Raw genomic sequence first — 26,484 nt, 5'->3', positions numbered from 1 at the left:
ATAAACTAGGAGATTGGGATTAACACATATACACTACTATATATAAAATAGATAAACAACAAGGTCCTACTGTATAGCACAAGGAACTATATTAAATAATTAACCATAATGGAAAAGAGTATGAAAAAGAATATATATATGAATCACTTTGATATATACCAGACATTGACACAACACTGTAAATCAGCTATACTTCCATAAAAAATAACAAATGGTTAAAAATTGTCTTTCTAAGTTCCTTCTTCTAGTATCATCGCTCTGGGGGACTAACAAGACTTTAGAAAACTCAGTGTCTACAATCAAAGTTGTATTTTAGAATGAAGTTCTAGATGAACTTCTAGAAGTTCAGGATTTATTATAAAATATTAGAGAAAAAAATCTTCAACATGTTTGCATGAACACAAACAGCCTGTTTTTTCTTTAGTATCAGGTATAACACTGTGGGACTTAAGTCTTTCTACATTCGCAGTTTAGATCACCTACACATAAAAAATAAGAAAGCAAGAAATAAACCTAAGAAAACAGGATGTGAAAAAAGAAAACTGCAACCTGGAACCGTGCAGAAAATAGTTTGCCTCTAATCAAAGTTATTTTTTGTATGAGGAGGAAAAAAATTCAACTTTTTATTCCACTCCTGGTTTAAAAACGAGTTTTTAAAAAAAGTTTCTCCAACTCTGTGAAGCAAAAGAAATTAGCCTCAAGTGGCCGTAACTGAGCTTCCCATTGGATTATTGTGCAAGATTGCCTTTTATTTTCCCCCACAGTGGATAATGCGTGCTCATTGTGATTTATCTGGAGTAGGTTTCTTTTACACACTCGGGCTATATAAAGTCCAGCTAGGACTGGGAACAGAGGCTTGAGGAGCACCTGAGAGGCAGCCTCCAGTCTGGGAGAATGAAACAGTTGGGAACAGGAGCAGCCGCGTGTGAAATTGACGCTTTCTGCGGTATGAGCCCTATGTTTGCCTCTCAGACCAGATGAAGAGCCATTAGAAATGGGAGACAGGATCAATATCCTCTGATTATGCTGCTTTTGTTCTCATCCTTGATTTTAATTTCTTGCACATATCTCTGACCTAGAATGATCAAGGCTCAGGCCCTGGCAGGACCGTGAACGTTTGGTCAGCTTGATTCGGCCACCTGGCAAAAGCAATGGTGATGAGGGCCTTTGTCCTGTTGGCTGTCTTTGCAGAAGCCTCTGCAAGATCTTGCACTCCAAATAAAGCAGGTATGCTCTGGTACTACCCCATTTTCCTGGAAAGGAACATTTCCTGATGCGTATCTTCCCAGAGCTCAAAGCTCTGTACTTATATTGTTAGGAAAATGCTGTTATGTAGCCAAGTAGTCTTCGCTAGTGACTCAGATGGTAAAGAGTCTGCCTGCAATGTGGGAGACCTGGGTTTGATCCCTGGGTCAGGAAGATCCTCTGGAGAATGGAATGGCAACCCACTTCAGGATTCTAGCCTGGAGAATCCCATGGATGGAGGAGCTTGATGGGTTACAGTCCATGGGATGGTAAAGATTTGAACATGACTGAGCAACTAACACATACACAGAAGCACTTAAGCACCCCAATGCTCATTCGATTTTTCCTGCAGAAAGTACAGGATATTGGATAAACTTACACTTTTTAAAGCTGTGAAACTGTTAGTTGCTTAGTCGTGTCCAACTCTTTGAGATCCCATGGACTGTAGGCTCCTCTGTCCATGGAATTCTCCAGGCAATAAAATTCTAGTGAGTAGCCATTCCCTTCTCCAGGGGATCTTTCCAACCTGGAAATCGAACCCATGTCTCTCACATTGAGGGTGCTAGATAGATGAATAAATAGAGATAAAATCTTCACCTTTTTTTCCTATTTTCCATTTGATTATTGATTTTCTGTGCTGTGCCATAAATTACTATTTCATAGCATTATGCATAAATTGACATTTTAACTTTAATGTGCTCATTTTGTGGGATTAAAAAATATGTATATAAATTATATAAATATATATATATATAATCTGGTTTCATACATATATATGAAACCAGATTGAAATATACATGTATTTCCAATTCATTCAATCTGGTTTCAAAAATACGTTCCTTAAAATACATTCAAGTTTAAACGTGGACCAGTTTTGAATACATGTTAATAGTGCAGATTTTACGCAGAGGTTGCAAAATCTATAAATGGGGGACTTTAGTGACTGATGTCAGGGGGAACTTTCATCACAGCTCATGAAGAATAGTGGGGAAAATATTTTTAACCAACTGCTCTGCATGCTCAGCTGTAATAGGAGCCCACCACATGGAGATTAATGTGATTACCAGATCTGATTTCAAACCTTGTCTCTCATCTTTCCAGATGTCATTCTCGTGTTTTGCTATCCCAAAACAATCATCACCAAAATTCCCGAGTGCCCCTATGGATGGGAAGTGCACCAGCTGGCGCTTGGTGGGCTGTGTTACAATGGGGTCCATGAAGCAGGTTACTACCAGTTTGTAATCCCAGATTTGTCACCTAAAAACAAGTCCTATTGTGGAACCCAGTCTGAGGTAAGTCCAAACTACACAGGGAAGAGCTGCTAAAGGGAGGCAAGTGAGCCCATCTGCTGTCCATTCTTAAAAGGATTCAAAATTCACCACTTTCCGATTAAGAGTCAGTCCCGACCCCCAAATTTCCTGAGATGTGAGTGTTATTTAAATTCTTTTCTGCTCAGCTTAGGTGACTTTTTTATTCTTCTAATTTGTTGCCTGCGCGGCTAGACCACCTTCTGTGAGTAGAATAAACGATTGGGTTGGCCAAAAAGTTCATTCAGGGTTTCCTGTAACATCTTACAGCCAACTTGATGCATTTCCCACCTCCGTGTCACTTGGAGCTCTGAGCATGTGCTCATCGCTGCCACTCTTCCCGGGCTGGGTAGGTGGCCCATCTTCTACCCAAGATTTTGAAGTGGTGACAAAGTGCATTTGGAAGGCATCTTAAAGGAGAGACCAAAGTATAATACAGCCCATAACTGGGTCTTGCGAAGTACCTGGGATAGGTCATCAGAATGAAAAGGAACCACAGATATCCTCTTGTAAGTGTCCTTATGGAATGGAGGAGAAATTGGAGACTTCCCAGTCACAGTTCAAGGCCACAGAACCAGTAGCAATACAATCATGAAGAAAGGCTAGGTCTAGAATTCCTACTGCCTTGACTATAGGAGATGGTACATCTACTAGGTCTCAGATCCTGTGGCCACATTTGCTTCCTAAAGGCCCCACAGTGATTCAGTGATTCAGTGATTTAGTGCGAAGAATCATGGGCATGATTAACAAAAACATCTTGTTTTTGTATATCCTGGTAAAATGAGCTAGAAATCATCTGTGTGGTCTCAGGCAGATCGCTTCTCAACTGAATATTGGAGATCCCTTTTAACTCTAATATTTGGTGATTTTAAAGTCAGAAGTCAAAAGAAAGAATCTCAGAATTAGTGCTTATGATTGGAAGAAGGAAAGACCAAGAACTAGGCAGTAATGTTCTAGAGCTGGGAGATAGGTGAAGGTGTTACATAATATTACTTGGGCTGCTGCTGCTACTGCTAAGTCGCTTCAGTCATGTCTGACTCTGTGTGACCCCATAGACGGCAGCCCACCGGGCTCCGCCGTCCCTGGGATTCTCCAGGCAAGAATACTGGAGTGGGTTGCCATTTCCTTCTCCAGTGCATGAAAGGGAAAAGTGAAAGTGAAGTCGCTCAGTCGTGTCCGACTCTTAGCGACACCGCGGGCTGTGGCCTACCAGGCTCCTCCATCCATGGGATTTTATGATGTTGGCAGATAAGAGCTTCCTGAACCAGTTCAGTTTGGTCAGAAGCCTGATAGATATATGGATTTTTTTTTTAAGTATACTACATTCAACTTAGATTATTTTAAACAATCTTGAACAGACTTAAGAACTCTTTACAAAAATTACCAGCTCACCTACAAACAAGAATGGGTGTTATATCAATGGCAAACATCTATGTCTCCCCATGGACTTTTTTCTGAGCCATCATACATAATTTTTCCAAGAACTTTCATTCACATCATGGGCGTAAAGGGCTACCCTAACCGCCTTCTTCCTTTCTCCAGTACAAGCCCCCAATCTACCACTTCTACAGTCACATCGTTTCCAATGACAGCACCGTGATCGTCAAGAACCAGCCCGTGAACTATTCCTTTTCCTGCACCTACCACTCCACCTACTTGGTGAACCAGGCTGCCTTTGACCAGAGGTAAGCTGCTCTGAGAGCGGAGGGCTGGCTGTCTTGTGTGTTCTGCAGTCCCTGTCAACCAGGCATGTTTCAGTCCTTATGCAAAATTCTCTCCCCTTTTCAGAGTGGCCACTGTTCATGTGAAGAATGGGAGCATGGGCACATTTGAAAGCCAATTGTCTCTCAACTTCTATACTGTAAGTGGTCTCCAGGTCCCCACTGTTGCCCTGTGGTCTTTCCAGGAAATGATGGGATGTTTCCACAGCATTTGTTCTCCTCTAAGCTGTATATGGAAGCCCATTCTTGAGTTGGAGTTGAATCATAAGCTTTGGTCTAGTGTTAAGCCTCTTTGAAGACTGGATTCAACAGACATTCAGATTCATAGACTGGATGGAAGAAAGGAAAGTTGTCACAGAGAAAAAAGGTTAATCTTCCCATTTCACAGATGAGAACATTGAGACAAGAGAAATCATATGAGTTACCAAAGGTCAGTAGGCGGTAAAGACAGCCATGGTCTAATTCCTAACCAAGATCAGTTGCCACTACAACCCACTCTACAGATTTAAATTTAGGATCCAACTCTTGTTAAAACATCGGGCACAGCGTAGTGAGCTTTCTACCTGGGATAGGGCTAAGGGGAAAGGTTAGGGTGGCTGTGCTGCCTGGCTCTTTGGTCTTCAAATCCCTTTGGTTAGTGGGTCTCCTCTTTGTCTAATTTCGGCATGCTGCCTATGTTGACATTGAAGCTAAAGGCACTCAGAATAAAGCACTCCAGAGAAACCAAGTATGCAATGGCCATTAGCCCAGCTGCCCTCCTTTTACAGGGGTGCTTTGTCTTTTAGACCTGCAGCTTCCAGTGAGGAGGCAATAGCCCAGCTGGCTAAAGGAAAACATAGGCAGAAATCAGAAATAGAAACCTTTACGTAAAAGATTAGAACAGGAAGATAGCCTTAAAGGCCATCAAGAGCAACCTATTCATTTCATAAAGGAAACAATTATCTTACCTGGAACTCCAGTAACTTTGAACTCTTGGAACTCACTTTACCAGTTCCCTGAAAGTGAAAGTCACTCAGTCATGTCTGACTCTTTGCAACCCCATGAACTATACAGTCCATGGAATTCTGCAGGCCAGAATACTGGAGTGGGTAGGCTTTCCCTTCTCCAGGGGATCTTCCCAACCCAGGGATCGAACCCAGGTCTCCTGCACTGCAGGTGGATTCTTTACCAGCTGAGCCACAAGGGAAGACCTTCCCAGTTCTCTGGAAGCTATTAATCTGCTGAACTTAGAAAGTGAGGCATAGAAGGGATCCTAGAATAACCTAGTTCATTTTACAGAAAAGGATCTAAAACCCAATAAGAAAATGATCTGCCCAAGACCCCACCTGTGGTCTAGAGCAGTTCCTAGTCTGGAACAAAGACTCCTAATACTGATCTCCAGGGCAAACTTACTACGCAGGGAATGAAGCTTAAGTGTCATGGCCCCTAACATTTTGTTGCTGTTGTTCAGTTGCTCAGTCATGTCCGACTCTTTGCGACCCCATGGACTGCAACACGCCAGGTTTCCCTGTCCTTCACCATCTCCAGGAGTTTGCTCAAACTCATGTCCATTGAGTCGGTGATACCATCCAACCATCTCATGTTCTGTCATCCCCTTCTCCTCCTGCCTTCAATCTAACATGCACAGGCCCTTTTTGAGGCCCTGTGTCTAATTTTGTATTCAAAGTCTTGATTCTTCTCTTTCAAGAGGGCTCTCTAAATAATTTGAAAGGTTATCTCTAAATTATCTCTAAATAATTTCAAGGTCCCACAAAACGTAGATCTGCCCCAGGCTATACACCACTAGTGATTAAGTCCTGAGTAAAGGAATCCCATACAACCCCTTGACCTGTATTGGCAGGGGCTTGATACAGTGTGGATCACCAGGGTGACAAAAGAATGGCAAAACCACTGAAGTAACTGAGAAAGGTTCTCCAGGAAGGAAAATAAGCGTCACACATGACAACAGACCCAGGGGACATGTTGATGACGGGTTATCTTTACTACCGAATCCCTGTCCAGAAGTACAGGATTGTTGCTTTAACCAGATAAAACTGTAGATATGACCTCATGAAGATTTTACGATAGGTGGAAATGGAGAGGCACCATGGTTGTCAAAATGCATCATCCACCATCAGTGATGTGGAGTGAAGTTTGAGACGTGAATATCAAACCTTCAAACTTTTTAAAGAAAAAATAAAAATCAGGAAGCATGTTCTCAGCATCACCAGGCCATCCTCTGGGCTAGACAGACTGCTTCCTTGAACTGCTAGAAATGAGTTCTTGCTAAGGCCTTCCCTAGGGCCCACCACAACCCTTACAGGACAAATGAACCTTGGCAACGAGGGGGCTCTGAGGTTACAACCGAGATTTTGGTACTGATTAACATTCCCACAATGGGCTCGGTTTCCTGTGCCTTACCCATGTGGTTGGTATTTTTCTTCTCCTCCCTTCTTCCACTTTCAGAGCATTCTTGTATGCTTCTGAAGCAACAGCTGCTCCCTGCATAAATTTCCATCAAATTAGCAGGGACAGAGCAGTACCCTCCTGGGGCAGCGGAATCAGTGCACTGCTAATTGCCCAGGATTCCTAGAGCTCCAAATGCTGGGCTCCAAAACCACCAGTTCTGCTCAGCCTGCTTCCTCTCTTCTCTCTCCACCCTCTTCTGCTTGTTACTGCGAGTGGTTCTGTAGTTGGTATTCTTGGTGAAAAAATGTTTTGACTCTCAATCCCAAATAAAGGAAGGTAGTCAACTTGCAGAAGTAGCCTAACATTGAGGTTAAGAAAATAGGCCTTGACATCAAACCACAGGTTGGAAGCTTGGACCTTGGGCAAGTTAGTTAACTCCTCTGAGTCTCCACCTACGAATTTGTTCAATGGGGATAATAACAGCACTTACCTGAGAGGTTTGTTATAAGGGTTAAATGAAATAATCCTTATAAAACACTTTGCACAGTTCCTGGCACAAATAAGTGTCCGAGGAAGTAGTCATTTTCATAATTGTAAACTTTGACCTCATTTTTTAAATATCTATCTATTTGGCTATGTCTAGTCTTAGTTGCAGCATGTAGTTTCCTGACCAGGGATTGAACCCAGGCTCCCTGCAGTGGATAATCAGAGTCCCAGCCACTAGATCGCCAGAGAGGTCTCCGGACCTCATTTAAACTGGAAACTGAGAGCTCCTAGCTCTAGCATTGTTACTTTTATGGGGTTGAACGTCAATGTCAGAGTGGGATTAGGTTGACTTTTATTCAATCAAAATGGTATAGGCTGTTGCTTTTAGTTAGACAGAAACAAATGACAAAGCTGGGATGGAACATATGTAAGAAATAGAGACCAAAATCATAGACTTCCAGAGTCAGAACAAACCTCAGAGGTGATTAATGTAGACCTTCCATCTGATGCCCCAAACCCTCTGCAAGACTGTTGAGGGACGAAATCCCCATCTCTTCCAAGGATGATGACAAATTGGGCCTTCCCATTTTAGGTCAACATGTGAAATCTGACGTCCTGGACTCTGGCCCGTTGGCCCCAATTCTCTCCTCTGAAATGATATTGCTGCTGGTCCTTCAACTAGCTCAAGCCTGTCTTTCCCAAACTAAATATCATTCCACTCTTGGTGGTCCATTTATCATCGTATTCACTCTTCTCTGAGTATGATCCCCTGGCTTAATGCTCTTATTAAAAGGCAGAGCCCAGAATTTGCCAAAACAAATTGCCTGGGTATTAAAGGGTGATGTCCTCTGGACATAGGTCCCTAATTTTCATTTATTAAGAAAGTAGGGGGGACACACTGAGCATTGCCTTCTGTCAGGTGAGAAGTAGAGAAACTGATCATCAAAGGTGTTTCTTCTCAGAAATTGAATTAAGGGTGAAGATTGTGTTCCTCTGCAAGTGGAGGCATTCCAATATTCCAATTCCTGGTTCCTAGGAGATGGGGGCCAGGAGAAGTACCTCTGGCTACCTTGGTGATGGTATTATCATCCTTGGGTAGATCCTACATTTGGAAACAGTCCCTTGAAATAAAATAAATCTCAGAAAATAATAAGAAGCTTTAGAAGCCACTATCCTCTGCCACTTCAACTTGCACATTAAGCTGATCACTTATATTTAAGAATGTTGTTGTTTAATCATTACAACCATTTCAATGGTGCAAGAGGCTGAGAGAAGGGAAGAAATAAAATTGACTTCTGGGTGACCGAGTTAGGAGGCCCTGGCTGGACCTACAATCGATAAGATAATGTAAGAGACCGTAGAAGATGATTCTGAACCCTCTTGTCAATTCCCTAAATTTGACCCTTTAGGGAGTTATGGTCTATTTTATCTAGATGTCCTTGCTGTCATTGTTTACCCATTGCAGTTCTGTAAATCTCTAAGTTCATGAAACTCAATTTTTAAATTAGTATCCTGGTCTAAGCTTTATGCTCCTATTACATACAGCCACCATCATAGAAACATTTCTGCAAGGCAGACAAGGCAAAAGATATTCCCATTTTGAAAATGGAAATACTAAGGATCAAAAGGCTGGCTTGCCTGTAGTGTGTCCCAAGTTAGCGGTGGGAACTAGGATTAATCCAGGATCCTTGTCTTGATTCCCTTGTACTTGAATCATGGCAATGAGTCCCAATTGTCCTTGAATTGAAGCCACAGTCTCCTGGATCCACCCCTACAGTCTAACTTCCTCTCCTGCCCTCCTCACTCCCTGCCTCTCCCCAACTCCCCTTTACTCACTCATGTTCCAGCAGACTGGCCACCTTGCTGTCCTGCTTGCCACTCTCTCCCCCAGGGCCTTTTCCTGCATGGCCTGATGCCTGCATGGCATCTCCTCCCTCCAGTCTTGATTCAAATGTCACTTCCTCAAGGAAGTCTCCCAACTACTGTATTTCAAATTAAAACCTGTCCCCTCCTTGCACTCCCAATCTGCCTTACCCTGCTTTACATTTTTTTCTGAGTTTTTCTATGTAGAATACTATAGTCTATCCTAGCCATCTAATTCATTTAACCTACTGTCTGCTGTCCAACTCCCTTGCTAGAACATTAGGTGGCTGGAGACAGAGATCTCTACTTGTTCACTGATAAATCTCAACAGACAGGACAGCCTGACTTAGAGACTCTCTCAACATAGAGAGCAGCTCCTGACACATAGTAGGTGATCAGAAAGTTGTTTCTGTTGTTAATGTTAGCTGAACTGGGAATCAGAGTATAAACTTTCCAATCCAAGCTGGAATCTGCTCAAGGAAATAATAGAGGAACAAGTGAGTGCAGGGTTGTATGCGTTTGGTCCCATGTCTTTTGGTGATTCAGTAAAGCACAAACCTTCAGCGTTGCTGGATTCCACTCTTTTTCCACCAAGCAAGTCTTGTTTCTCATCGGCATAGATGGGACATACAGTACATGTCTCACTGTAACCAGCAAATCCAGTCATGTGATGTCCTCATCCCTGCTAAGATGACACCAGGATCCTAGGAGGTGCTGCTTCTCCAGCCCCTGAGGGTCTCACTGTGGTCTCATGAGCTTGTGTCTTTGGGTTGCTCTCCACCCCCACCCCGTCCTGGTGCATCTGCTCCTGTTAGACCCAACTGCTCAGCCTGACAGATCATAATGCCCAATGTCAATTTCCTTCCAAAGAATGCCAAGTTCTCCACTAAGAAAGAAGCGCCTTTTATCCTGGAGACATCCGAAATCGGTTCAGATCTGTTTGCAGGAGTAGAAGCCAAAGGGTTAAGCATTAGGTAAGTATGTGTTCTTATTGTCTGTATTTGTAAATACAAAGACGAGAAAAAAGGACCAGATCAGGGGCTTTTTAATCACCCAGTGTTTCTAGGCATACACCTCTCAGGCTTAAAGTGAGATGCGTTTTGTTTCATTTTTCAGGTTTAAAGTGGTTTTGAACAGCTGTTGGGCCACACCCTCAGCTGATTTCATGTATCCCTTGCAGTGGCAGCTGATCAACAAGGGGTAGGTATGGTTCTTTGGACACAAAGCTGAGAGGTGGGACCAGGTGACCCGGGGTGACTTGGGACAGCTTGGGAGGAAGAGATGGAGCCTGTTGGGGCCACGTTAGTGACTTCCTCTGTGCTTCCAGACTGAGTAATGATACCAGGAAAAGCTTACATAGTGCTTTCTAGGTACCAGATACTATCCCGAGAGCTTTATCATGTATTAAATCACTTCCCTGACAGGTGAGTATGATTACTATCATCTCCTCTTTCCAGATGAGGAAACTGAGGCATAGGAGGGGTTAAGTAATGTCACATAGTATGTGTATGTGCGGGTTTATGGGGAAATGGGCACGTTGGGTTCAAATCCAGTCCATCTGACATCAGAACCCAGATGAGGACTAAATTAGATAGTCCATGTAAAAAGTTTAGCACATAGTACCTAGTTGGTATCCAATCAATTTTAATATCATTGTTTTTATTTACTAATAATTCCTTCGGTAATTCTTAAAATTTGGAGTAGAGGACTAAAGTATTGGAATTATAGCATAGAAAAGTGATTCTAGAAATCATACATAGGTGGTTTAGAAACAGTACACAGGAGGTATAAAGACCAGCTTAGAGGCTGTGGCAGCTCTAGAGCCCAAGGTGATAAGACCTGAATGAACGCTGTAGCTAAGTGAATAGAAAGAAGGCATCCAATGCCATCCAATGCTTCTCCATGAGGAGAAGCAATAAATATTTAGCAACCAATTAGATATAGTAGAGGGAAGGACAGGGCACAGCATCTGAAGAACATATGACAAAGAATGCTATCTACTGTTGACTATGGATTGTGAAGATGAGGAATTGTTTGTAAGCTCCCAGGGAAGAGAGGTGCTGGGTAAGGGAGACTGGATTCTCCTTGAATTCATGATGACATGCTGACCCTGAGATGACAGTTATTTAGAAACCCTTAGAATTATAATTTTGGAAAACAAAGGAGAGGATGAGTTAGACTAGAGATGCAGGCATTGTCCACACAATGCACAGTAAACTCAGAAGAGGCCATTCCCCAAACCAAAGCAGACAATTACACTGGAACCCATCAGGGCTAAGCAAAAACACCCAGGGCCAGGGACAAAGATGATGAGATAACACAGATGAAGCCACTTTGGATCTTTATCTATATTTATTTAAGAAGCACTCATACAGTCCTTGGGCTTTCCTTGAGGTTCAGCTGTAAAGAATCTGCCTGCAATGCTGGAGGCCTGGGTTTGATCCCTGGGTTGGGACGATCCCCTGGAGAAGGGAAAGGCTACCCACTACAGTATTCTGGCCTGGAGAATTCCATGGACTGTATAGTCCATGGGGTTGCAAAGAGTTGGACACTACTGAACGACTTTCACTTTATATAGCCCTTAAAACATACCAGACACTGCTCTCGATAGGTGTTTCACAAATACTTTTTTCAATTTCATTAAAATTCCTATAAAGTAGGTAGTATAATAATCACTACTTTATAGATGAGGAAACTGAGGAACAGACAGACTCAAATTCCAAAAGTCTAAGCTAGTAAAGGGATGGATGATCTGAGCAGCATTATGAACAGAGGAGCCTAGCTGGCTACAGTCCATGGGGTTGCAAAGAGTAGAACATGCCTGAGTGCCTGTGTGCACACACACACATCACCTTATAACACCAGGTAGGACAGGTCAGTAAGGGCCACATGCAAGCCGCCTATCTTCCCGCAGGGATGAGAGCTCAGTTTGGGTCCTTATTTTATATGTCATTGAATGAGCCATTTAGGTTTTGTTGTTGATGGTACAAATCCAATGACTTTGGAGAGATTCTAAAATAAATTATTGACCTATAAGGACCTTGAAATTACCAATTGGGAACCTCTCTCAAACAATGGCCACACAAGGGCAAAGTCTTCTGACACATCATGGAATTGTCTCCTTAGATAGTTCTGATACTCTTGCTCACCTAGCAGTTGTGTGATATGACAGAAAAAGGAATGCTTGTGACTTTGGGGTCTTCTAACTCTAGTGCACATAGGATTTCCTTTGAGTGTCTGCTACTCATTCAGACACATCACAAACCTACAACTTCAGAAGATCCTGGGGTGAACCCTGGGAATCTGCATTTAAGTGCTGCTAAATCAAAGAAGCCCTGATATAGTTGCAAACTCTGCCTAGTTGAAATGGCCCCTTGAGGTTGGAGATGGATGCACAAAGACCAGTGCCAAAGGGGAGAATTAGAAAGTCCACTCCATAACCTCCCACATGCTTTTGGTTCACATCAGGCTCTTTGGGAGAAAAGCCGTTTTCAAGATGCTTGGAGAGATTGGAATAAATAGGTTGTCAGGAATTTTGACCTCAGGTGGGGAAAGGAGACTCCTGTGATGACAGTGTAAAAGCCTCTCTGTGGGCGTTCTGCAATCCTGAGCTACCTGTCACGGACAGGCAAATGCCACAGCCAGCACCAAGAGACAGCAGTGCCAAGGCATCTAGGCCTGCCTGTGGCTTACCTCCTGCCTGCAACCAACAAAGCTCTGCTTACGTTGCTTTCCACTGGCTGACACCAGGCCTTGGACACTCCAGCAGCAAGGATCTATTTTAAGCACTTAAGTCTTGAATTCATATGAGGATCTCAGGTTCATTGACCGAGTGATCCTTCAAGAGTCTTGTTTCACAGCTCGGAAAATGCCCCCAGCTCTGTCACTGCTCAGAGGCCTCCACCGACAGAACCCAGCTTCCGGCCTTGGTCAGATAAAAGGTGCAGTGTTGATGCCTCATTTCACTCAATGACTCTCAGAGTTAACATCCCTTCTGTCCTACCTCTAACTTGGCCCCTAATGTCTGATTCTGATGGAGGGGGCGGGGGAGGGTCCCCCATGAAGGTTCCCTGGTGTGGTTGCTCCGCTCTCTGTTGTATGTCTTGAGTTGGAATGACAGTAGAGTCAGAGGGACACGCCAGGAGAGTCATGAACTTTGGGGTCCAGGCTGGGCTGTTCACTGGTCTTGAGCTTTTGAACCCATAGACCTTTGTTCCACAGAGGACAGATCCTGATGCTCACCGTCACCTGTATGCAAGTCCCCACACTCTGTGGGCCTCCCTGTGTATTCCCAAGAAACACTGTGTCTCTTCCAAACACCTGGTTGAATGTCTGGCACTTATGTAGAGAATCCATATGTGCTGGACAAATGAAAACTTATTGTGCTTAAACCAAGGTTTCCCGTTCTCAACACCATGGACTCTTTGGGCTAGATCAGTCTTTGTTGTGGGGTCTGTCCTGTGCCCTCCAGGACATTCTGTAGCACTCCTGATCTCTACACTTTAGATGCCAGGAGCATTCCCCTGCCCTCTGAGTCCTGACTAATGACAAGTGACCCCTGGAAGCAAAATGGCCCCCAGGTGAGAACAATGGGTTTCAACACATGTCCATCTATGTTATCATTTTTTTTTCTTTTACTGCAATTGTTACTTTTGGAACTTTGAAACTTCCCGATAGTACATTCTCTGTACAGAAAATTTAGAAAAAAAAAAAACACATAAAGGTGAAAGAAAAAAAAACTGTCCATAATAGCCAGGGTTAACATTTAGGTGGTATCCTTCCAGCCATTTTTCTGTGCACATATTAAAAATATTACTTTTTTACCAAAGTAGTTACATGTAATACAATGGACATAAAACTTAAGTAATATAATGTAAATGCAAATTCCCAGTGGCAAAACCTCACAACACACACACAGCAATGTGCTGGGTGTGACCTGGGCAGAGGTGGCTGTGACAGCAGACTGGGAAATGCTGCTCCTAGCACCACCATCTTTATTTTGGACACATGCTGAGAGTCTGGACATATTCCAGTCCTCCAAGGATGCTATCTTGGGGGTTTCATTTCTTTGGGACAGAGATGTGATGACTTACCAGATGTGTGGTTTCTCAAAAGTTGTTCCACCCTGGCTGTACTCTGTCTGTAGAATAGGGATGACCACAGCCATCTCATAGCTCCTCAAAGAGACACCAGAGAAACGAAGATAAGTGAGGTGTCACCAGCCAAAGTGCTTCAAAAGGATAACGCACTGTGTCAAAGCCCAGAGGAGGCTATGTGTGACTTTGCCTCAGACACTCTTGCTGGAGTTCATGAGGTGCCCTTGTCTCCCCCACTTCCCTCCCCCCACCCCGTGTGCTCCAGCTGCCCCACGGATGAAACCGTCCTCGTGCATGAGAACGGGAAAGACCACAGGGCAACCTTCCAATTCAATGCCTTCCGGTTCCAGAACATCCCCAAACTGTCTAAGGTGTGGTTACACTGCGAGACGTTCATCTGTGACAGTGAGAAGCTCTCCTGCCCAGTGGTGAGCCACCCCTCCCCGGAACGAGAGTGTTACCTGAGGCTGGGGGTGGGGGGGAGCAGTATTTGAGAAGCTGAGTTTTTTTTTTTACCTGGGAAATTATCACTAGACCCTGTAGGTGTGTGCTGAGGACTTTCTGGAGGAAAGGATGCTGAGGGTGGGAGCAGATGTCCTATGTGGTTCTGACCCGCCACCAACAAGCTACATGGTCTGGCCCATGTCACTTAACCCCTGAGCCTGGTTTTGCCATCTTTAAAGATAGAGCGGTGATGAGTAAAGGCAGCCCTTCTCTTCAGAGAGCAGTGTTAGGGAAAATGAAAGCAATAACAGACATGGAAATGCTTTGGAAAAGTTAAAAGGGTAAGGGAAATTCAAAATCCAGGTGATAGCAGTAAGCTCTGGATGGAAGGCAAAGGTACTTTTAGTCTTGACTTACCAGCCTGAGGGTCCATCTCTGGGACTTGTGATGGGCCAGAGAGATGCTGTAGGAATTCCCATATGAGATCACAGTTGTTCTGATCACCTGAGAGAAAGGGCCCAGCTTCCCAGACGCAGGGTGGTCAGTTTCTCTTCTGTTTCTCCCCCAAGAAGTTGCTGCAAGATCAATCAACATGCAGAGTGAATTCAGGTGGGAGATAGTTTTCCATTGAGACCTGGTGTGAACCTGGTCCTTAGAGCAGTGGTTCCAAAGTGCAGTCCACGCAGCTTCAGCATCACTTGGGAACTTGTTAGGTGTGGTTGCAAATTCTTAGCCTCCCACCCCAGATCCACCTGATTCAGACACTCCGGGTGGGCCCAGCCATCTATGCTTTAGCAAGCTCTTTGGGTAATTCTGAGGCATGCTCCAGTTTGAAAAACACTGCCTTAAGGACCTCAAAGTGCTTAATTCCAAACTATTACCTCCTCCAGTCTGTTTGGACCAGAGACCTCAGTGAGGAGGGACACAGTGTTTGTGAAGAGGGTACCTGCTCACCTGTAGTGACCAACAGAAATAAGATGATAATCTCTATTTCTATTGATTCCTATTTGGCCAGACAATAGTCACTTATGTGCACGAACAGATAAAGGGAAGGCAGTAGAGAAACATTTAACTGTTCCTGGAAGGATAATCATTGTTATTACCTTCAAAAAATGAAAATGAACCAGAACACATTTTGCAGGTGTCCACATCTCAAACCACTCTGAGAAGAGTAACTATGGGCAGAAGTCTTACTTCTCATCAAAAGAAAGTGTCAGTTCCTTCCCACACTCTATGTGGATTTGTTCCAGCTTGAAGAGTTCACGATGGAAAGATCTCTTCCTTTTTTTCAAGTCAGAGAAGGGATGAAATACATCTCTCTCTTGGTTATAAAAGAATAAGGGAACTGGTATCTGAGGTCTGGGGAATTTTGACTCCATCAAGTTTGTGACTTTTGAAAAAAAAAATCTCTTTTCTCTCCTGTGTTTGTTTGTCATCCCACCTCCGCCCTCCCCTCCCCTTGGCTTCTGCTGGGTCTCCAGACTTGTGACAAGCGGAAACGCCTCCTCCGGGACCAGACTGGGGGCGTGCTGGTGGTGGAGCTCTCCCTCCGTAGTAAGCTTCTCTGTTTTCCAAACGGTTGCCTTCACGTCGGGCTATGTCCACAGGCACGGCCAGTTTGAGCATTTTCACTGAATTGCCAAACCAGTTGTGCCTGTAGACACAACCTTTACCTGCAACGAGTCTCCCCACCTGGGGGCGGTGGGGAGGTTTGTTAATTACCCTGAAAAGCTGGGCTTGTGGCTGCAATTCCAATGCCCTCCAGGAACTAGGAAGTGAACTTCCAGACCCAGCGCCCAGGCAATAATAATAGAAAACGAAGCTACTGGGGCATCCAGGGCAAGTCAACAAACCAGTAAAGGAGCAAGCCTGCCCTGGGTTGGCACTGGGGTTTCAGAAATAAAGGAGCCCCATATGGGTCTCATCTTCTAGAATGTACCATCCAGCAAAGAGAGAGATGCTAAATGCTAAGGGAAAGGGAGATGACTGTTCATCGGGGTAGGGGAGGCAAGGTCTATGGGAATGGACAGTGGGCAACTCAACCTAGTCAGGCTTAGGGAAGACCTCTGTGGGTCGTCTTGAAGTGTGGCCCTCAAGGGGGCTGTGACATCAAGGGTGGGCAAGCCTGTGGCAAGGCTGGCGTCACCAAACTCTGGCCAGGAACCCAAACCCAGTCACTGCCTGATTTTGTATGATCTTCAAGCTAAGGATGGTTTTTACTTTTATATGGTTGAAAAAAATCAAAACAGTATTTCATAACACTCAAAAATTACATGAAATTCAAATTTCGGTGTTTCTACAGAAAGTTTAATTGGAACATGGCCACACTGGTTCATTTAGGGGTTGTCTCCACCTGCTTTCAACCACCTCAAGTGGTTGCAATAGAGACCATGTGGTCTGTGAAGCTGAAAATATTTACTATCACCTGCTGTTTCCAGAAAGTTTACTAGCCCCTGCTATAGAGAGCTGAGAAGAGAATGGTGAGATGAAGCCTTGTCAAGCCTGCGAGAAATTTTGTCCTAAAGGCAATGGGGAGTCGGTTGGTTTAATCAGGGGAAAATCAGTCAGGTTTGTGTTTTAGGAACACAGCTTCTCCCTCTGTGATATTTTCTTAAAGCTTCTGCATTTTCTCTTTACTCACTACAGGCAGGGGATCTTCTGGTCTCTATAGCTTCTCAGGTAAGGAAAAGAGCTCCATGCAATGTTTTTAACAGGCAGATGTGTGTTTCAAAGGGGCTTCCCAGGTGGCGCTGGTGGTAGAGAACCCACCTGCCAATGCAGGGTTTGATCCCTGGGTCAGAAAGATCCCCTGGAGGAGGGCATGGCAATCCACTCCAGTAATCTTGCCTGGACAGAGGAGCCTGGCAGGCAACAGTCCATCAAGTCGCGAAGAGTCAAACACGACCAAAGCGACTTAGCATGCACATGTGTTTTTTTGTTTGTTTTGTTTTTTTAAATTATTTTTTATTGAAGGATAATTGCTTTACAGAATTTTGCTGTTTCCTGTCAAACCTCAAAATGAATCCACCATAGGTATACATATATCCCCTCCCTTTTGAACCTCCCTCCCATCTTGCTCCCCATCCCGCCCCTCTAGGTTGACAGAGTCCCTGTTTGAGTTTCCTGAGCCATACAGCAAATTCCCGTGTTTTAAAAGAAGCTTACCTTTGGTTCCTTAAGAATTAAAAGGTATACTTTAAAGCACATCTGAATGAGGTGGAGGGGGATTGAAGGTAGAGGTCTCTCTCCAACCAGCCCCTGAGCTTGGAAGGGAGGGAGGAGCTGGGGACAAGTTGGATGAAGCAGAATGGGATCCCTACCCCCAGCCCCACCAAGTCTGAGCAAAGACATCACCAGGTGGTTTCTTTGGGGTTTCTGCATTTGGAGAGCTTGAGTTTTCAATGATCTGTTCATTCAACAAATATTTCTAGTCCCTTCTGTGATCCTGGCATCATGAACTGATTGACCTTGAGCCATGACCTCACCCGTGCATCCTCCAGTTTCCTCTCTGAAGCTGGGTTAATAATTGCCCGTCCCATACACAGAAGTTGTGTGGATTAACTATTATAGCTAAGAGCCCTAAACAATGCTCAGCATGCAGCAAACATCCAGTAAATATCAACCATAATTACTGACTCTGTACCAGGCACTCTTCTAGGTGGTGTGACTGTCACAGTGAACAAAGCAAGCAGGGCTCCTGCCCTTCCTAATATGTGTGAAGTGGTGTGGGTGGGAGCTGAATAGTGATTTAGACAGCAGCCCTAGAAGCCTCTTAGAGGAAGAAGATCTCGACTCTGTACCAGGCACTCTTCTAGGTGGTGTGACTGTCACAGTGAACAAAGCAAGCAGGGCTCCTGCCCTTCCTAATATGTGTGAAGTGGTGTGGGTGGGAGCTGAATAGTGATTTAGACAGCAGCCCTAGAAGCCTCTTAGAGGAAGAAGATCTCATCAAATGAGGAGGAGGAGGTAGCTATGCGAGAAGATGGGCAGGACAGTTCTATTTATTCATAAACTCACAGATGTTAGCTTTGCTCTCACAATTACAGGAAATCGTGCAAATCAATTCTTCATGATACCCAGATTCTCATTCTTAAAGGAAGTTCTACAGCTAACACCATACAGTGAAAAGCACCATCACTATATTATTTAAGTTCAGGTTCTCATTTGTCAGAGTTCCATTTTCTGAGCTTATCTGTTGGGTTCTTTGCACTGATGAAGGTGAGCTATGGAAACCATGGAGGATGAAACAATCTATGTACAGAACGTGCAGAGTTTTATGAAAACCCACTCAACGCCCTTGAGTGTACCCTTTGGTGGTGACTCTCTTGCTGAGTTTTCCTTGCTCCTTGTCGAACTGTTTCTGTCTCCTTTCCTGTCTGGTCCATAGATGTGCTCTATCACCTCATCGTGATGCTGGGGGTTTGCACTGTGTTATAAGGGAGAGCTGGGCAGGCAGCTGCAGCACCAAGACCATCTCCTCTGTCAATGACAAACCCACACTTATTGTGCTGCCAAAAAGAACAAACAGAAGGCCATATCGTTGGGGAGCAGAGAAGAACGCTTCGCCAAATATGTGTTCCAGTGATCTTTGTGAATTTCAGTGATCGTTTTTTCTTTGGCGCCCCACTTCCTCCTGTGACTTCCTGTGGCTCTTAGGTTCTGCCGTCCCTCCCCTGCAGCTGGCGGGGGAGTCTCCTTTCCCCAGAGTCAAGACGGGGCTGCAGTGGACTCCTTTGACAGTTATGGACTCCTTTGAAAGTTATTCTAATTTTAAACGAGTAGCAACCAAGCACAGCTGAACATTTTGAGGAGATGGTAGAGAAGAAGCACCAAGTCAGCACTGGGGACAGAACGCGCAGAACAGCCAGCTCTGCCGAAGGGGCCTTTGTCATCAAGGCTGTACAATTCTTATCTAAGGACCAGGGTTGAGCCACCAGGCAGGGGTTCTAATCTTTCAAGTGATGATGTGGAAATCAGAGCAGAAACGTTTATTTTGCTCCAGACTGAATAGTATGAAGGAAAATTATTCTTGAGAAATCCCCATGAGTGCTAACCTAATTTTTTTTTTTACTGTAAAGTTTTAAAATATGTATAAACATTATGTAGGCAGACACTCACTATGTTTATAGCTGATATAGACTTCTAAGATGAGAAGAAAATGACAAATTGAATAGGACTCAAGCTGCAAAAAGAATAAAACGTTAGCATTAGTTTCACGTGATAATACAGCATTGCCTAAACGAAACTGCTGCTTGCGACATGCCTCGGAGTGACCACTGTGACAGGTTCTCTGCAGCTTGGCAATCACATCCTGCTATGCCTTGTGATGCTCAAGGCTCTCACTATTTTTATTCACTCTGCTAAGAAATCTTGATTCAAAGAATGGTCTGACCTCATTTAGCCTTGACGGCGACATTTAAGCCCGTATCTGTTTTTATCTCACTAACCTGTGATCGTTCAAATGGAACCAACAAAACATCGGAAACATAAATGCAAATAAAATGAAAACAAATGGCCAGTGAGACCATGTGGTGTCTGATGCTGAGAGCACTGCCACTCCAGTGACCCAGAAAACGTTGAGAGGAATGATTTATACGGTCAAACAAAGGAAAACTGAAAGAAGTTGTCCTGGTAGAGAATCGGCAAATCCCAGAAAATATATTGAGGACCCCAGTTTGAGGCTAGCAGCTGGGATGTCATTGGAAAAGCCTGAGCCTTAAATTCTGTTCTTTGTCTTGTATAGATTTGGGCTTATCGTTGGAAAACGTGTCAGCTTGTATCTCTGCATTTAATGTATTTGAGAAGTTTTAAGATCTGTAGTTTGACGGTTCTTTTAAATGGTGTTAATGAACTCAAAAATTAAGCTAATTCTAAAATCTCTGGAGACACAGCGTGCGTGTTTAGGAATAGGTTACATTAAAATAAGTTGATGTAGTCGAAACTGGTCTCAAAGCTGATACTCCAACCATTTGGGATCTCTTCTTCCTATAAATTGAGAATTTTTGTAGCTAGCCTTTACTTTTTGAAGTAAAGAAAATTTATCAATTCTAGTCAAAAACTCTTTTAATAGCATACTCACAGCCATAATCACAAATCCTTGGCTGTCAGAGTAAAACAATGTTGTGGTAGTTTTGCTTTGTTTTATCATAATGTTTAATGATCTTGTATCTCTTTGTGGTGCTATGGAATAAATAAAATGTCTTAAAGTAAATAACCAATGACTATAGCTTACAGTGTTAATATACCATGTTGATAGCCAATTCTTCAATCCACTCTGGGGTTTCTATGAGTAGAACTTCTTAGATTCATGTATATTCCACTGGTGTTCAATCATTTTATCCTACATTTGCATTTCAAAAATTCCAATATTAGGTTTCTGTGCAAGGAGGTGGAGCCATTTCACATGATGAATGTTTGGGGGAAAAGTTTTTGTGGCCATCACTGTCTCTAAGGCCTTCATGTCTCAGTAGCAACTGCATGTGTTTAAACTTGAAGTTAACTAACAGGTCTATTATATTTGGTTGTATGTTTCATGTCTCACAACTTCTCTATCACTAAGAGAAAGCCACTCTCCAAACATTCTCTCTTGCAAATTCCCGCTAGTACTGAACAAAAAATAGACATTGAAAGAAGGAGGGAATAATAATTTCCCCTTTAGGCATCCTTGGTTGATACAGAAACAACCTGGATACAGATTTTGGGAAATTGCTGTTATCGAAATTCCTGGTTATGAGTCCTAAAGATATCTTTCTCTCTTGAGTAATTCAAAGGATATATATAGAGAGAGACATGGACATATACACACACAGATATATACTGAGTGTACACGTGCACAGAAATCTCTACCTATTGGTCAACTGATAGATACAGCTATACCTATAGCTATAGAGAGAGAGAGATAGAAAGATGTATGTATATATTCAGTATATGTGTATATATGAATCTATGTGTGTGCATGTGTATGTATATATGTGAATGTGTGTGTGAATATGTATATGCAGGCACATGTATATGTGTGTATATATATATATATTATATATATATGTTCTCCAGGCATGTGTGTGATTGGATGCCAAATGTTCGTATCATAATGTTTGATGAAAAAGGCAGAAGTAACAAAGTCTTTACTATGTGAACATAACTGTGTAAGCTTGTGTTTACACAAGCTTGCAGGCTGGTGCTGGAAGGGAACAAACATCCACACTTGATATAAATACAAAGACTGGACAATAATAGTTGATTATCACATCCCACCCCATCCCTGTGTATCATTTTCTAATTCTCTTTCAATGCACCAATATTGGGTTTCTCAGTTACTTCCGTTCTTTTGTACATACCTCTATTAGTCCTTAATACATTGCATTACTAGTATGCTTCCTCTCTTCCAGTAAACTGAGAGCTAAAGATCACAGAAAGTTTCATATTTTCTTGTGTCTCCCAGTGTGGTACATGGCACAGAGTAAGTACTCAATAAATGCTCTCTGAATTAATGAAATGTTCATAAGGATGGATAGATACATGGGTAGATGAATAGATGGATATGTGAATGAATGGATGGGTGGATGGGAACTGGCCAATCTCTCTGAGAGACCTCAGAGCAGAGGCTGCCTTGTTTGCTTTCATGATGGAACAAAGTGCTAGCACTCAGAAGCCCTGATCCCAAACAAGGGAAGAAGGTGTAAGGCATGAGGAGACAAGTTTTGGCCCACGGTCTCCATGCTGAGGTAGCTCCATGTTTCGGGCATATAAATGCCTCTTCCCTCTCTTCTTCTAAGCATCAGTCAAGAGCTTTCAATCCTTGATGCTGAATGGCTTTGGAGAGGAGCAAAACCCACCACGATGAAAATGGTATTGTGGCGTCTATGAAGGTCCCAGAATTCAGCTGCTCACCTCTGGGCAGGAGAGTTCTGCTGATGGGAATGCTTAGGCACTCAATGGAGCTGGGTTACTGTTTGTAAAGCTCTTCCCTCGGTGCCTGGATAGTGTCCATCTTCCTGAAGAAAGGCAGGAATTCCACCAAACCTTTTGTCAAATTTGGTATTAAATGTTCCCATCCCACCAAAAAGCCCTATACAGAGCTCAGAAATATCTCCACAAAGGCCACTCTGAGGTCAAGCGAAAAAGAAAACATTCCTCTTTGGTTTTCACATCTTCAGTCCTGGAAACTCAATAGAAAAAGACTCAAAGAGGACATATCATTCAAGTTGCTCTGCCATTTTCAGCGGCAGCCGCATGGAAGATAATCTGGATGCGAGGAGTTTCACGGAATTTAAAAAAAAAATACTGTAAATGCATCAGTGGTTCAGTAGATCTATTGCAAAACCCATAAAAACAACATGGGGCCCCATTCTTTTTGTAAAGAGGGGATTACCCATGGCAGAATTGATGGGTTCACCTTTTCTCCTGGAGATTAAAAAATTAAATACTTCATAAATGAATTTTAAAAATCCTACTTAAAATTCAAGCCTCGATTCTGTCCTTTGTTCAGTGGATAGGAAAGAAATTAAGCAATAAATTGAGAACAGGATATTATGTATTTGGAAGGCACAGTGCTCACAGGAAGTAAAGCCAGGCCTTCCAGCCAGAGTGAGGGGGTTCTGCCTGCCGGGGTGGCCTAATTCTGTTGGATTTCAGTGATTCACACCTCAGATAGAGCTTCAGCCTAGAAAACATTCCTGAGATGCCTTCAGCTGTGGGCTTCTATGTGCCTGCATTCTGATTAGCCGATAAGGATAATAAACACTAAAGGTTAGGGAGCAGGAACTTTGCAAAGGGGGGCAGGTCCCTGGCTCCAGGCTTCATTCTCCAGCTTTCTCCTTCCCCAGAATGAAGTTGGATTCACTGCCAATTTGCAAGCTAATGGGCTGGAAACTTCTGGCAGGAAGGCAGGCTCACTGGCAGGTCTGGGAGCAGTAGCCCTCGTCCCCCAGGAAATGAGGTCACTGTATGCAGTTCATCAAACTCCAGGTTTACTCCAGGCCACAAGACTCCATATTAAAAAGCAGAGACATTACTTTGCCAACAAAAGTCTGTCTAGTCAAGGCTATGGTTTTTCCAGTGGTCATGTATGGATGTGAAAGTTGGACTATAAAGAAGGCTGAGTGCTAAAGAATTGATGCTTTTGAACTGGGGTGTTGGAGAAGACTCTTGAGAGTCCCTTGGATTGCAAGGAGATCCAACCAGTCCATCCTAAAGGAAATCACTCCTGAATATTCATTGGAAGGACTGATGTTGAAGCTGAAACTCCAGTACTTTGGCCACCTGATGTGAAGAACAGACTCATTGGAAAAGACCCTGATGCTGGGAAAGAGTGAAGGCAGGAGGAGAAGGGGACGACAGAGGATGAGATGGCTGGATGGCATCACCGACTCAATGGATATGGGTTTGAGTAAGCTCCAGGAGTTGATGATGGACAGGGAGGCCTGGTATGCTGCAGTCCATGGGGTGGCAGAGTCCGACACGACTGAGCGACTGAACTGAACTGAACAGGACTCCAGGGTGCGCTGAGGCCAGCTAGATGGCTCCCCCTAGTGGGAGACAGACTCAACACCCTGGAACCGTAGGTGTGTGCTCAGTGGCTCAATCATGTCTGACTCTGCGACCCGATGGACTGTAGCCCACCAGGTTCCTCTGCTCATAGGATTCTCAAGGCAAGAATACTGGAGTAGGTTGCCATATCCTTCTCCAGGAGATCTTCCCAACCCAGGGATCGAACCCTCATCTCCTGCATCGGTAGGTAGGTTCTTAACTACTGGGCCACCTGAACCACAATCCCTAAACGGGATATTTAAGGCACCCCCACGGACTTCCCTGGGACCCCACAAACACCTCTGAAGAAAATACTCACCTCAGAAGATCTCTGGGACTTCAGCTTCTTCCTCAGTAAATTCGGGGAGTGGAATAGTGAAGTCTTCTTTGCCTTTCAACCAGAAGGTGGTTTGTTTTCCTTTGCCCTGTGGGATGTCAAGGAGAGCTGGTGAATCTCAGAGCAGGAGAGGCTACCTGTCAAGTGTGGTCTCTCAGGAGACAACTCAGGTCACTCTTGCTGGCTTCCTGAGAATCATGTCTGTAGCCCAAACTGCAACCACGCAGGAGCTGCCTCGGTAAGAGAGAAGCTTCATTACCAATGAAATCATGATCCTGTCCTTGGACTTGGCTCATAAGCCCAGATGGACACTCAGCAAATGGCCTAGGGGGTGAGCGCCAGTGGAGCTAAGTCTGTTGAGAAGAAAATCTTTTAAAGTAATAATAAAATCTGTTGAGCTCTTACCACGAGTAGGGCACCAGGTGAAACACCTCACATACAGGTTCACAATTAACCCTCATGCCATGTGAGTGTTAGTCTTATCACTGTTCCCATTTTACAGATGATAAAACCAAGCCCCCAAATCAGACAGCTGGGAACTAGTGGGGACAGGATTCATAGCTAGGTCTACACTGCTGCCATCTAAAAAAAGCTTCCTCTTACCTGACATTAGATGACGCCAGAGCCAGGCTTAGTAAACTGAGGAGTTGAAGGTACCCCCCCCCACTTCACTTCTTTCCCTGGACCCTGACATTCACTCAAGCTCCCAAAGTCCTAGTAACCACTCACCACCTCCACTGTGAACATCTCCAAGATGTGAGACATACTACCACCCCCAGAAAGGCAAGGTTTATCAAAAAGAAGAGGAGGTTTCATGATACATTTCAGTGATGGGCTGAGAGCCAGCATGGAAAGAAAGGCAGAGGGAGAGGGAAGAGATACTGAGATGTGTAGAGATGAGATGAGGTCTAAGTGCCCCCAGACCAATAGGCTTCCATTACCTCCACCTGGGCACTTTAGACTCAGGAGAAAGGAAGTAGAAGAATTTGGGCCTGATTATTCCTGGGTTGCATTTGCTGTTGCTTCTTGTGGGAGACTACTTCATTCTGGGGTGTTCAAGCAGAAGCCAGGAGACCAGTGCAGCAAAGAGGAAGGAGGCATCACACGAGAGGTTAGTCTAGGTGGGAGCCAAGGTCACAGATTCCATGTTTGACCATCGAGGCAACTATACAGCCCTCTCTGGAGGAAGACAGCTGGCAATCATGAGGGCTCCATGTGGACCTCAGTGATCTCCATGAACCAGGGCATGGAGACTCACTCATTACATCAAGTTCCTTGACATCTCTTTCTGGGACCCAAGTGGGGAAGGGTGTTTACAGTGGGCCTTGTCTTACCTTGACTGGAATAGTGCCTCTCTTTTGCAAAGCATACCCCCTCCCAATGCCAGCAGGATGCCGGCAGTACTCTGAGAGACCTGGATCCGGAGAGCTGCCAGAAACCAGTTACAGTCTAGTCATCACCATGGTTGTGAATTTCCTGTGGATGTCAAAAGTAGGGCAAGGGCTGAGGGAACACCTCACACTTGGCTCAAATTCTGGGACTGCCAGCACCTCTCATTAAGCAAATTACAGACAACATCTCCCACATCTGGGACACATGGGCTGGGAACCCCAATCGTACAGGCATTGCTCACACGCTGCTGGGTGTTGCTCAAGCTTTAAAAGTTTCAGTTTAGAAATAAGACCGAACTGACTCCATATGCAAGTTGGCATTGCTGATGGATGGAGGTCAGCTGGGTTCCTCGGGCTCCCTGGGATGGTACCAAAACTGAGATGTACCACTGAAAATGTCCTTTGTAACTTGAACTGCAAATAAGGTCAGGCTTGGAGCCTACATCAGCACTTCCAATTTCATATTTTATGCTTGAACTCTTAACTTACAAGCTAAGACATTGGTTTAAATCTGGATTTGGGAACTCGCTTGATTAACTAAGACAACAAAGTAATCAGGGAGGAAAAGATTTTTTGTGTGTGTCTTATGTGCTGTGTAAGATTTACAAATTCAAAAGAATGTTAATCTAAATTTTTTAATATTTAAATCACTGAATAATTAGTTTTTCCAGTTGATAA

The 26,484-nt window shown here is 43.9% G+C and overlaps 1 protein-coding gene and 1 pseudogene across 2 annotated transcripts in view; one reads left to right on the top strand and one right to left on the bottom strand.

Annotated features, from left to right (window-relative positions):
* Positions 1–1,151: 1,151 nt before the first annotated feature.
* On the top strand, positions 1,152–18,987 carry TECTB (tectorin beta). Its single transcript, XM_081540156.1, has 10 exons — positions 1,152–1,227; positions 2,347–2,537; positions 4,095–4,237; positions 4,341–4,413; positions 9,881–9,984; positions 10,127–10,210; positions 14,372–14,534; positions 16,032–16,104; positions 17,197–17,229; positions 18,938–18,987. The coding sequence occupies exons 1-10, from the start codon at positions 1,152–1,154 to the stop codon at positions 18,985–18,987; spliced, it is 990 nt and encodes a 329-aa protein (XP_081396282.1).
* LOC145539513 (guanylate cyclase 2G-like) overlaps positions 4,024–26,484 on the bottom strand; it is a 63,250-nt pseudogene continuing 40,789 nt past the window's right edge. The window contains exons 16-21 of the transcript XR_014077869.1: positions 25,750–25,843; positions 24,398–24,503; positions 14,968–15,125; positions 14,104–14,184; positions 5,221–5,268; positions 4,024–4,602 (exon numbers count right to left, since the gene is read on the bottom strand). The product of XR_014077869.1 is annotated as a guanylate cyclase 2G-like (transcript). The remainder of the gene's footprint in view (positions 4,603–5,220; positions 5,269–14,103; positions 14,185–14,967; positions 15,126–24,397; positions 24,504–25,749; positions 25,844–26,484) is intronic.

The sequence above is a fragment of the Giraffa tippelskirchi genome, chromosome 2, assembly GCF_054371585.1.
Source record: "Giraffa tippelskirchi isolate mGirTip1 chromosome 2, T2T-mGirTip1v1.2.pri, whole genome shotgun sequence".
Classification (NCBI taxonomy): Eukaryota; Metazoa; Chordata; class Mammalia; order Artiodactyla; family Giraffidae; genus Giraffa; species Giraffa tippelskirchi.
This window is presented reverse-complemented; position numbering and strand designations above follow the sequence as displayed.

What these genes read in the sequence shown, in the direction of transcription:
- TECTB (XM_081540156.1), top strand. Translation starts at nt 1,152, where the DNA reads ATGGTGATGAGGGCCTTTGTCCTGTTGGCTGTCTTTGCAGAAGCCTCT. An exon ending in TTGCACTCCAAATAAAGCAG is followed by an intron (nt 1,228 to 2,346) that starts GTATGCTCTGGT and finishes TCATCTTTCCAG; the next exon opens with ATGTCATTCTCGTGTTTTGC. An exon ending in AGAAGCTCTCCTGCCCAGTG is followed by an intron (nt 14,535 to 16,031) that starts GTGAGCCACCCC and finishes CTGGGTCTCCAG; the next exon opens with ACTTGTGACAAGCGGAAACG.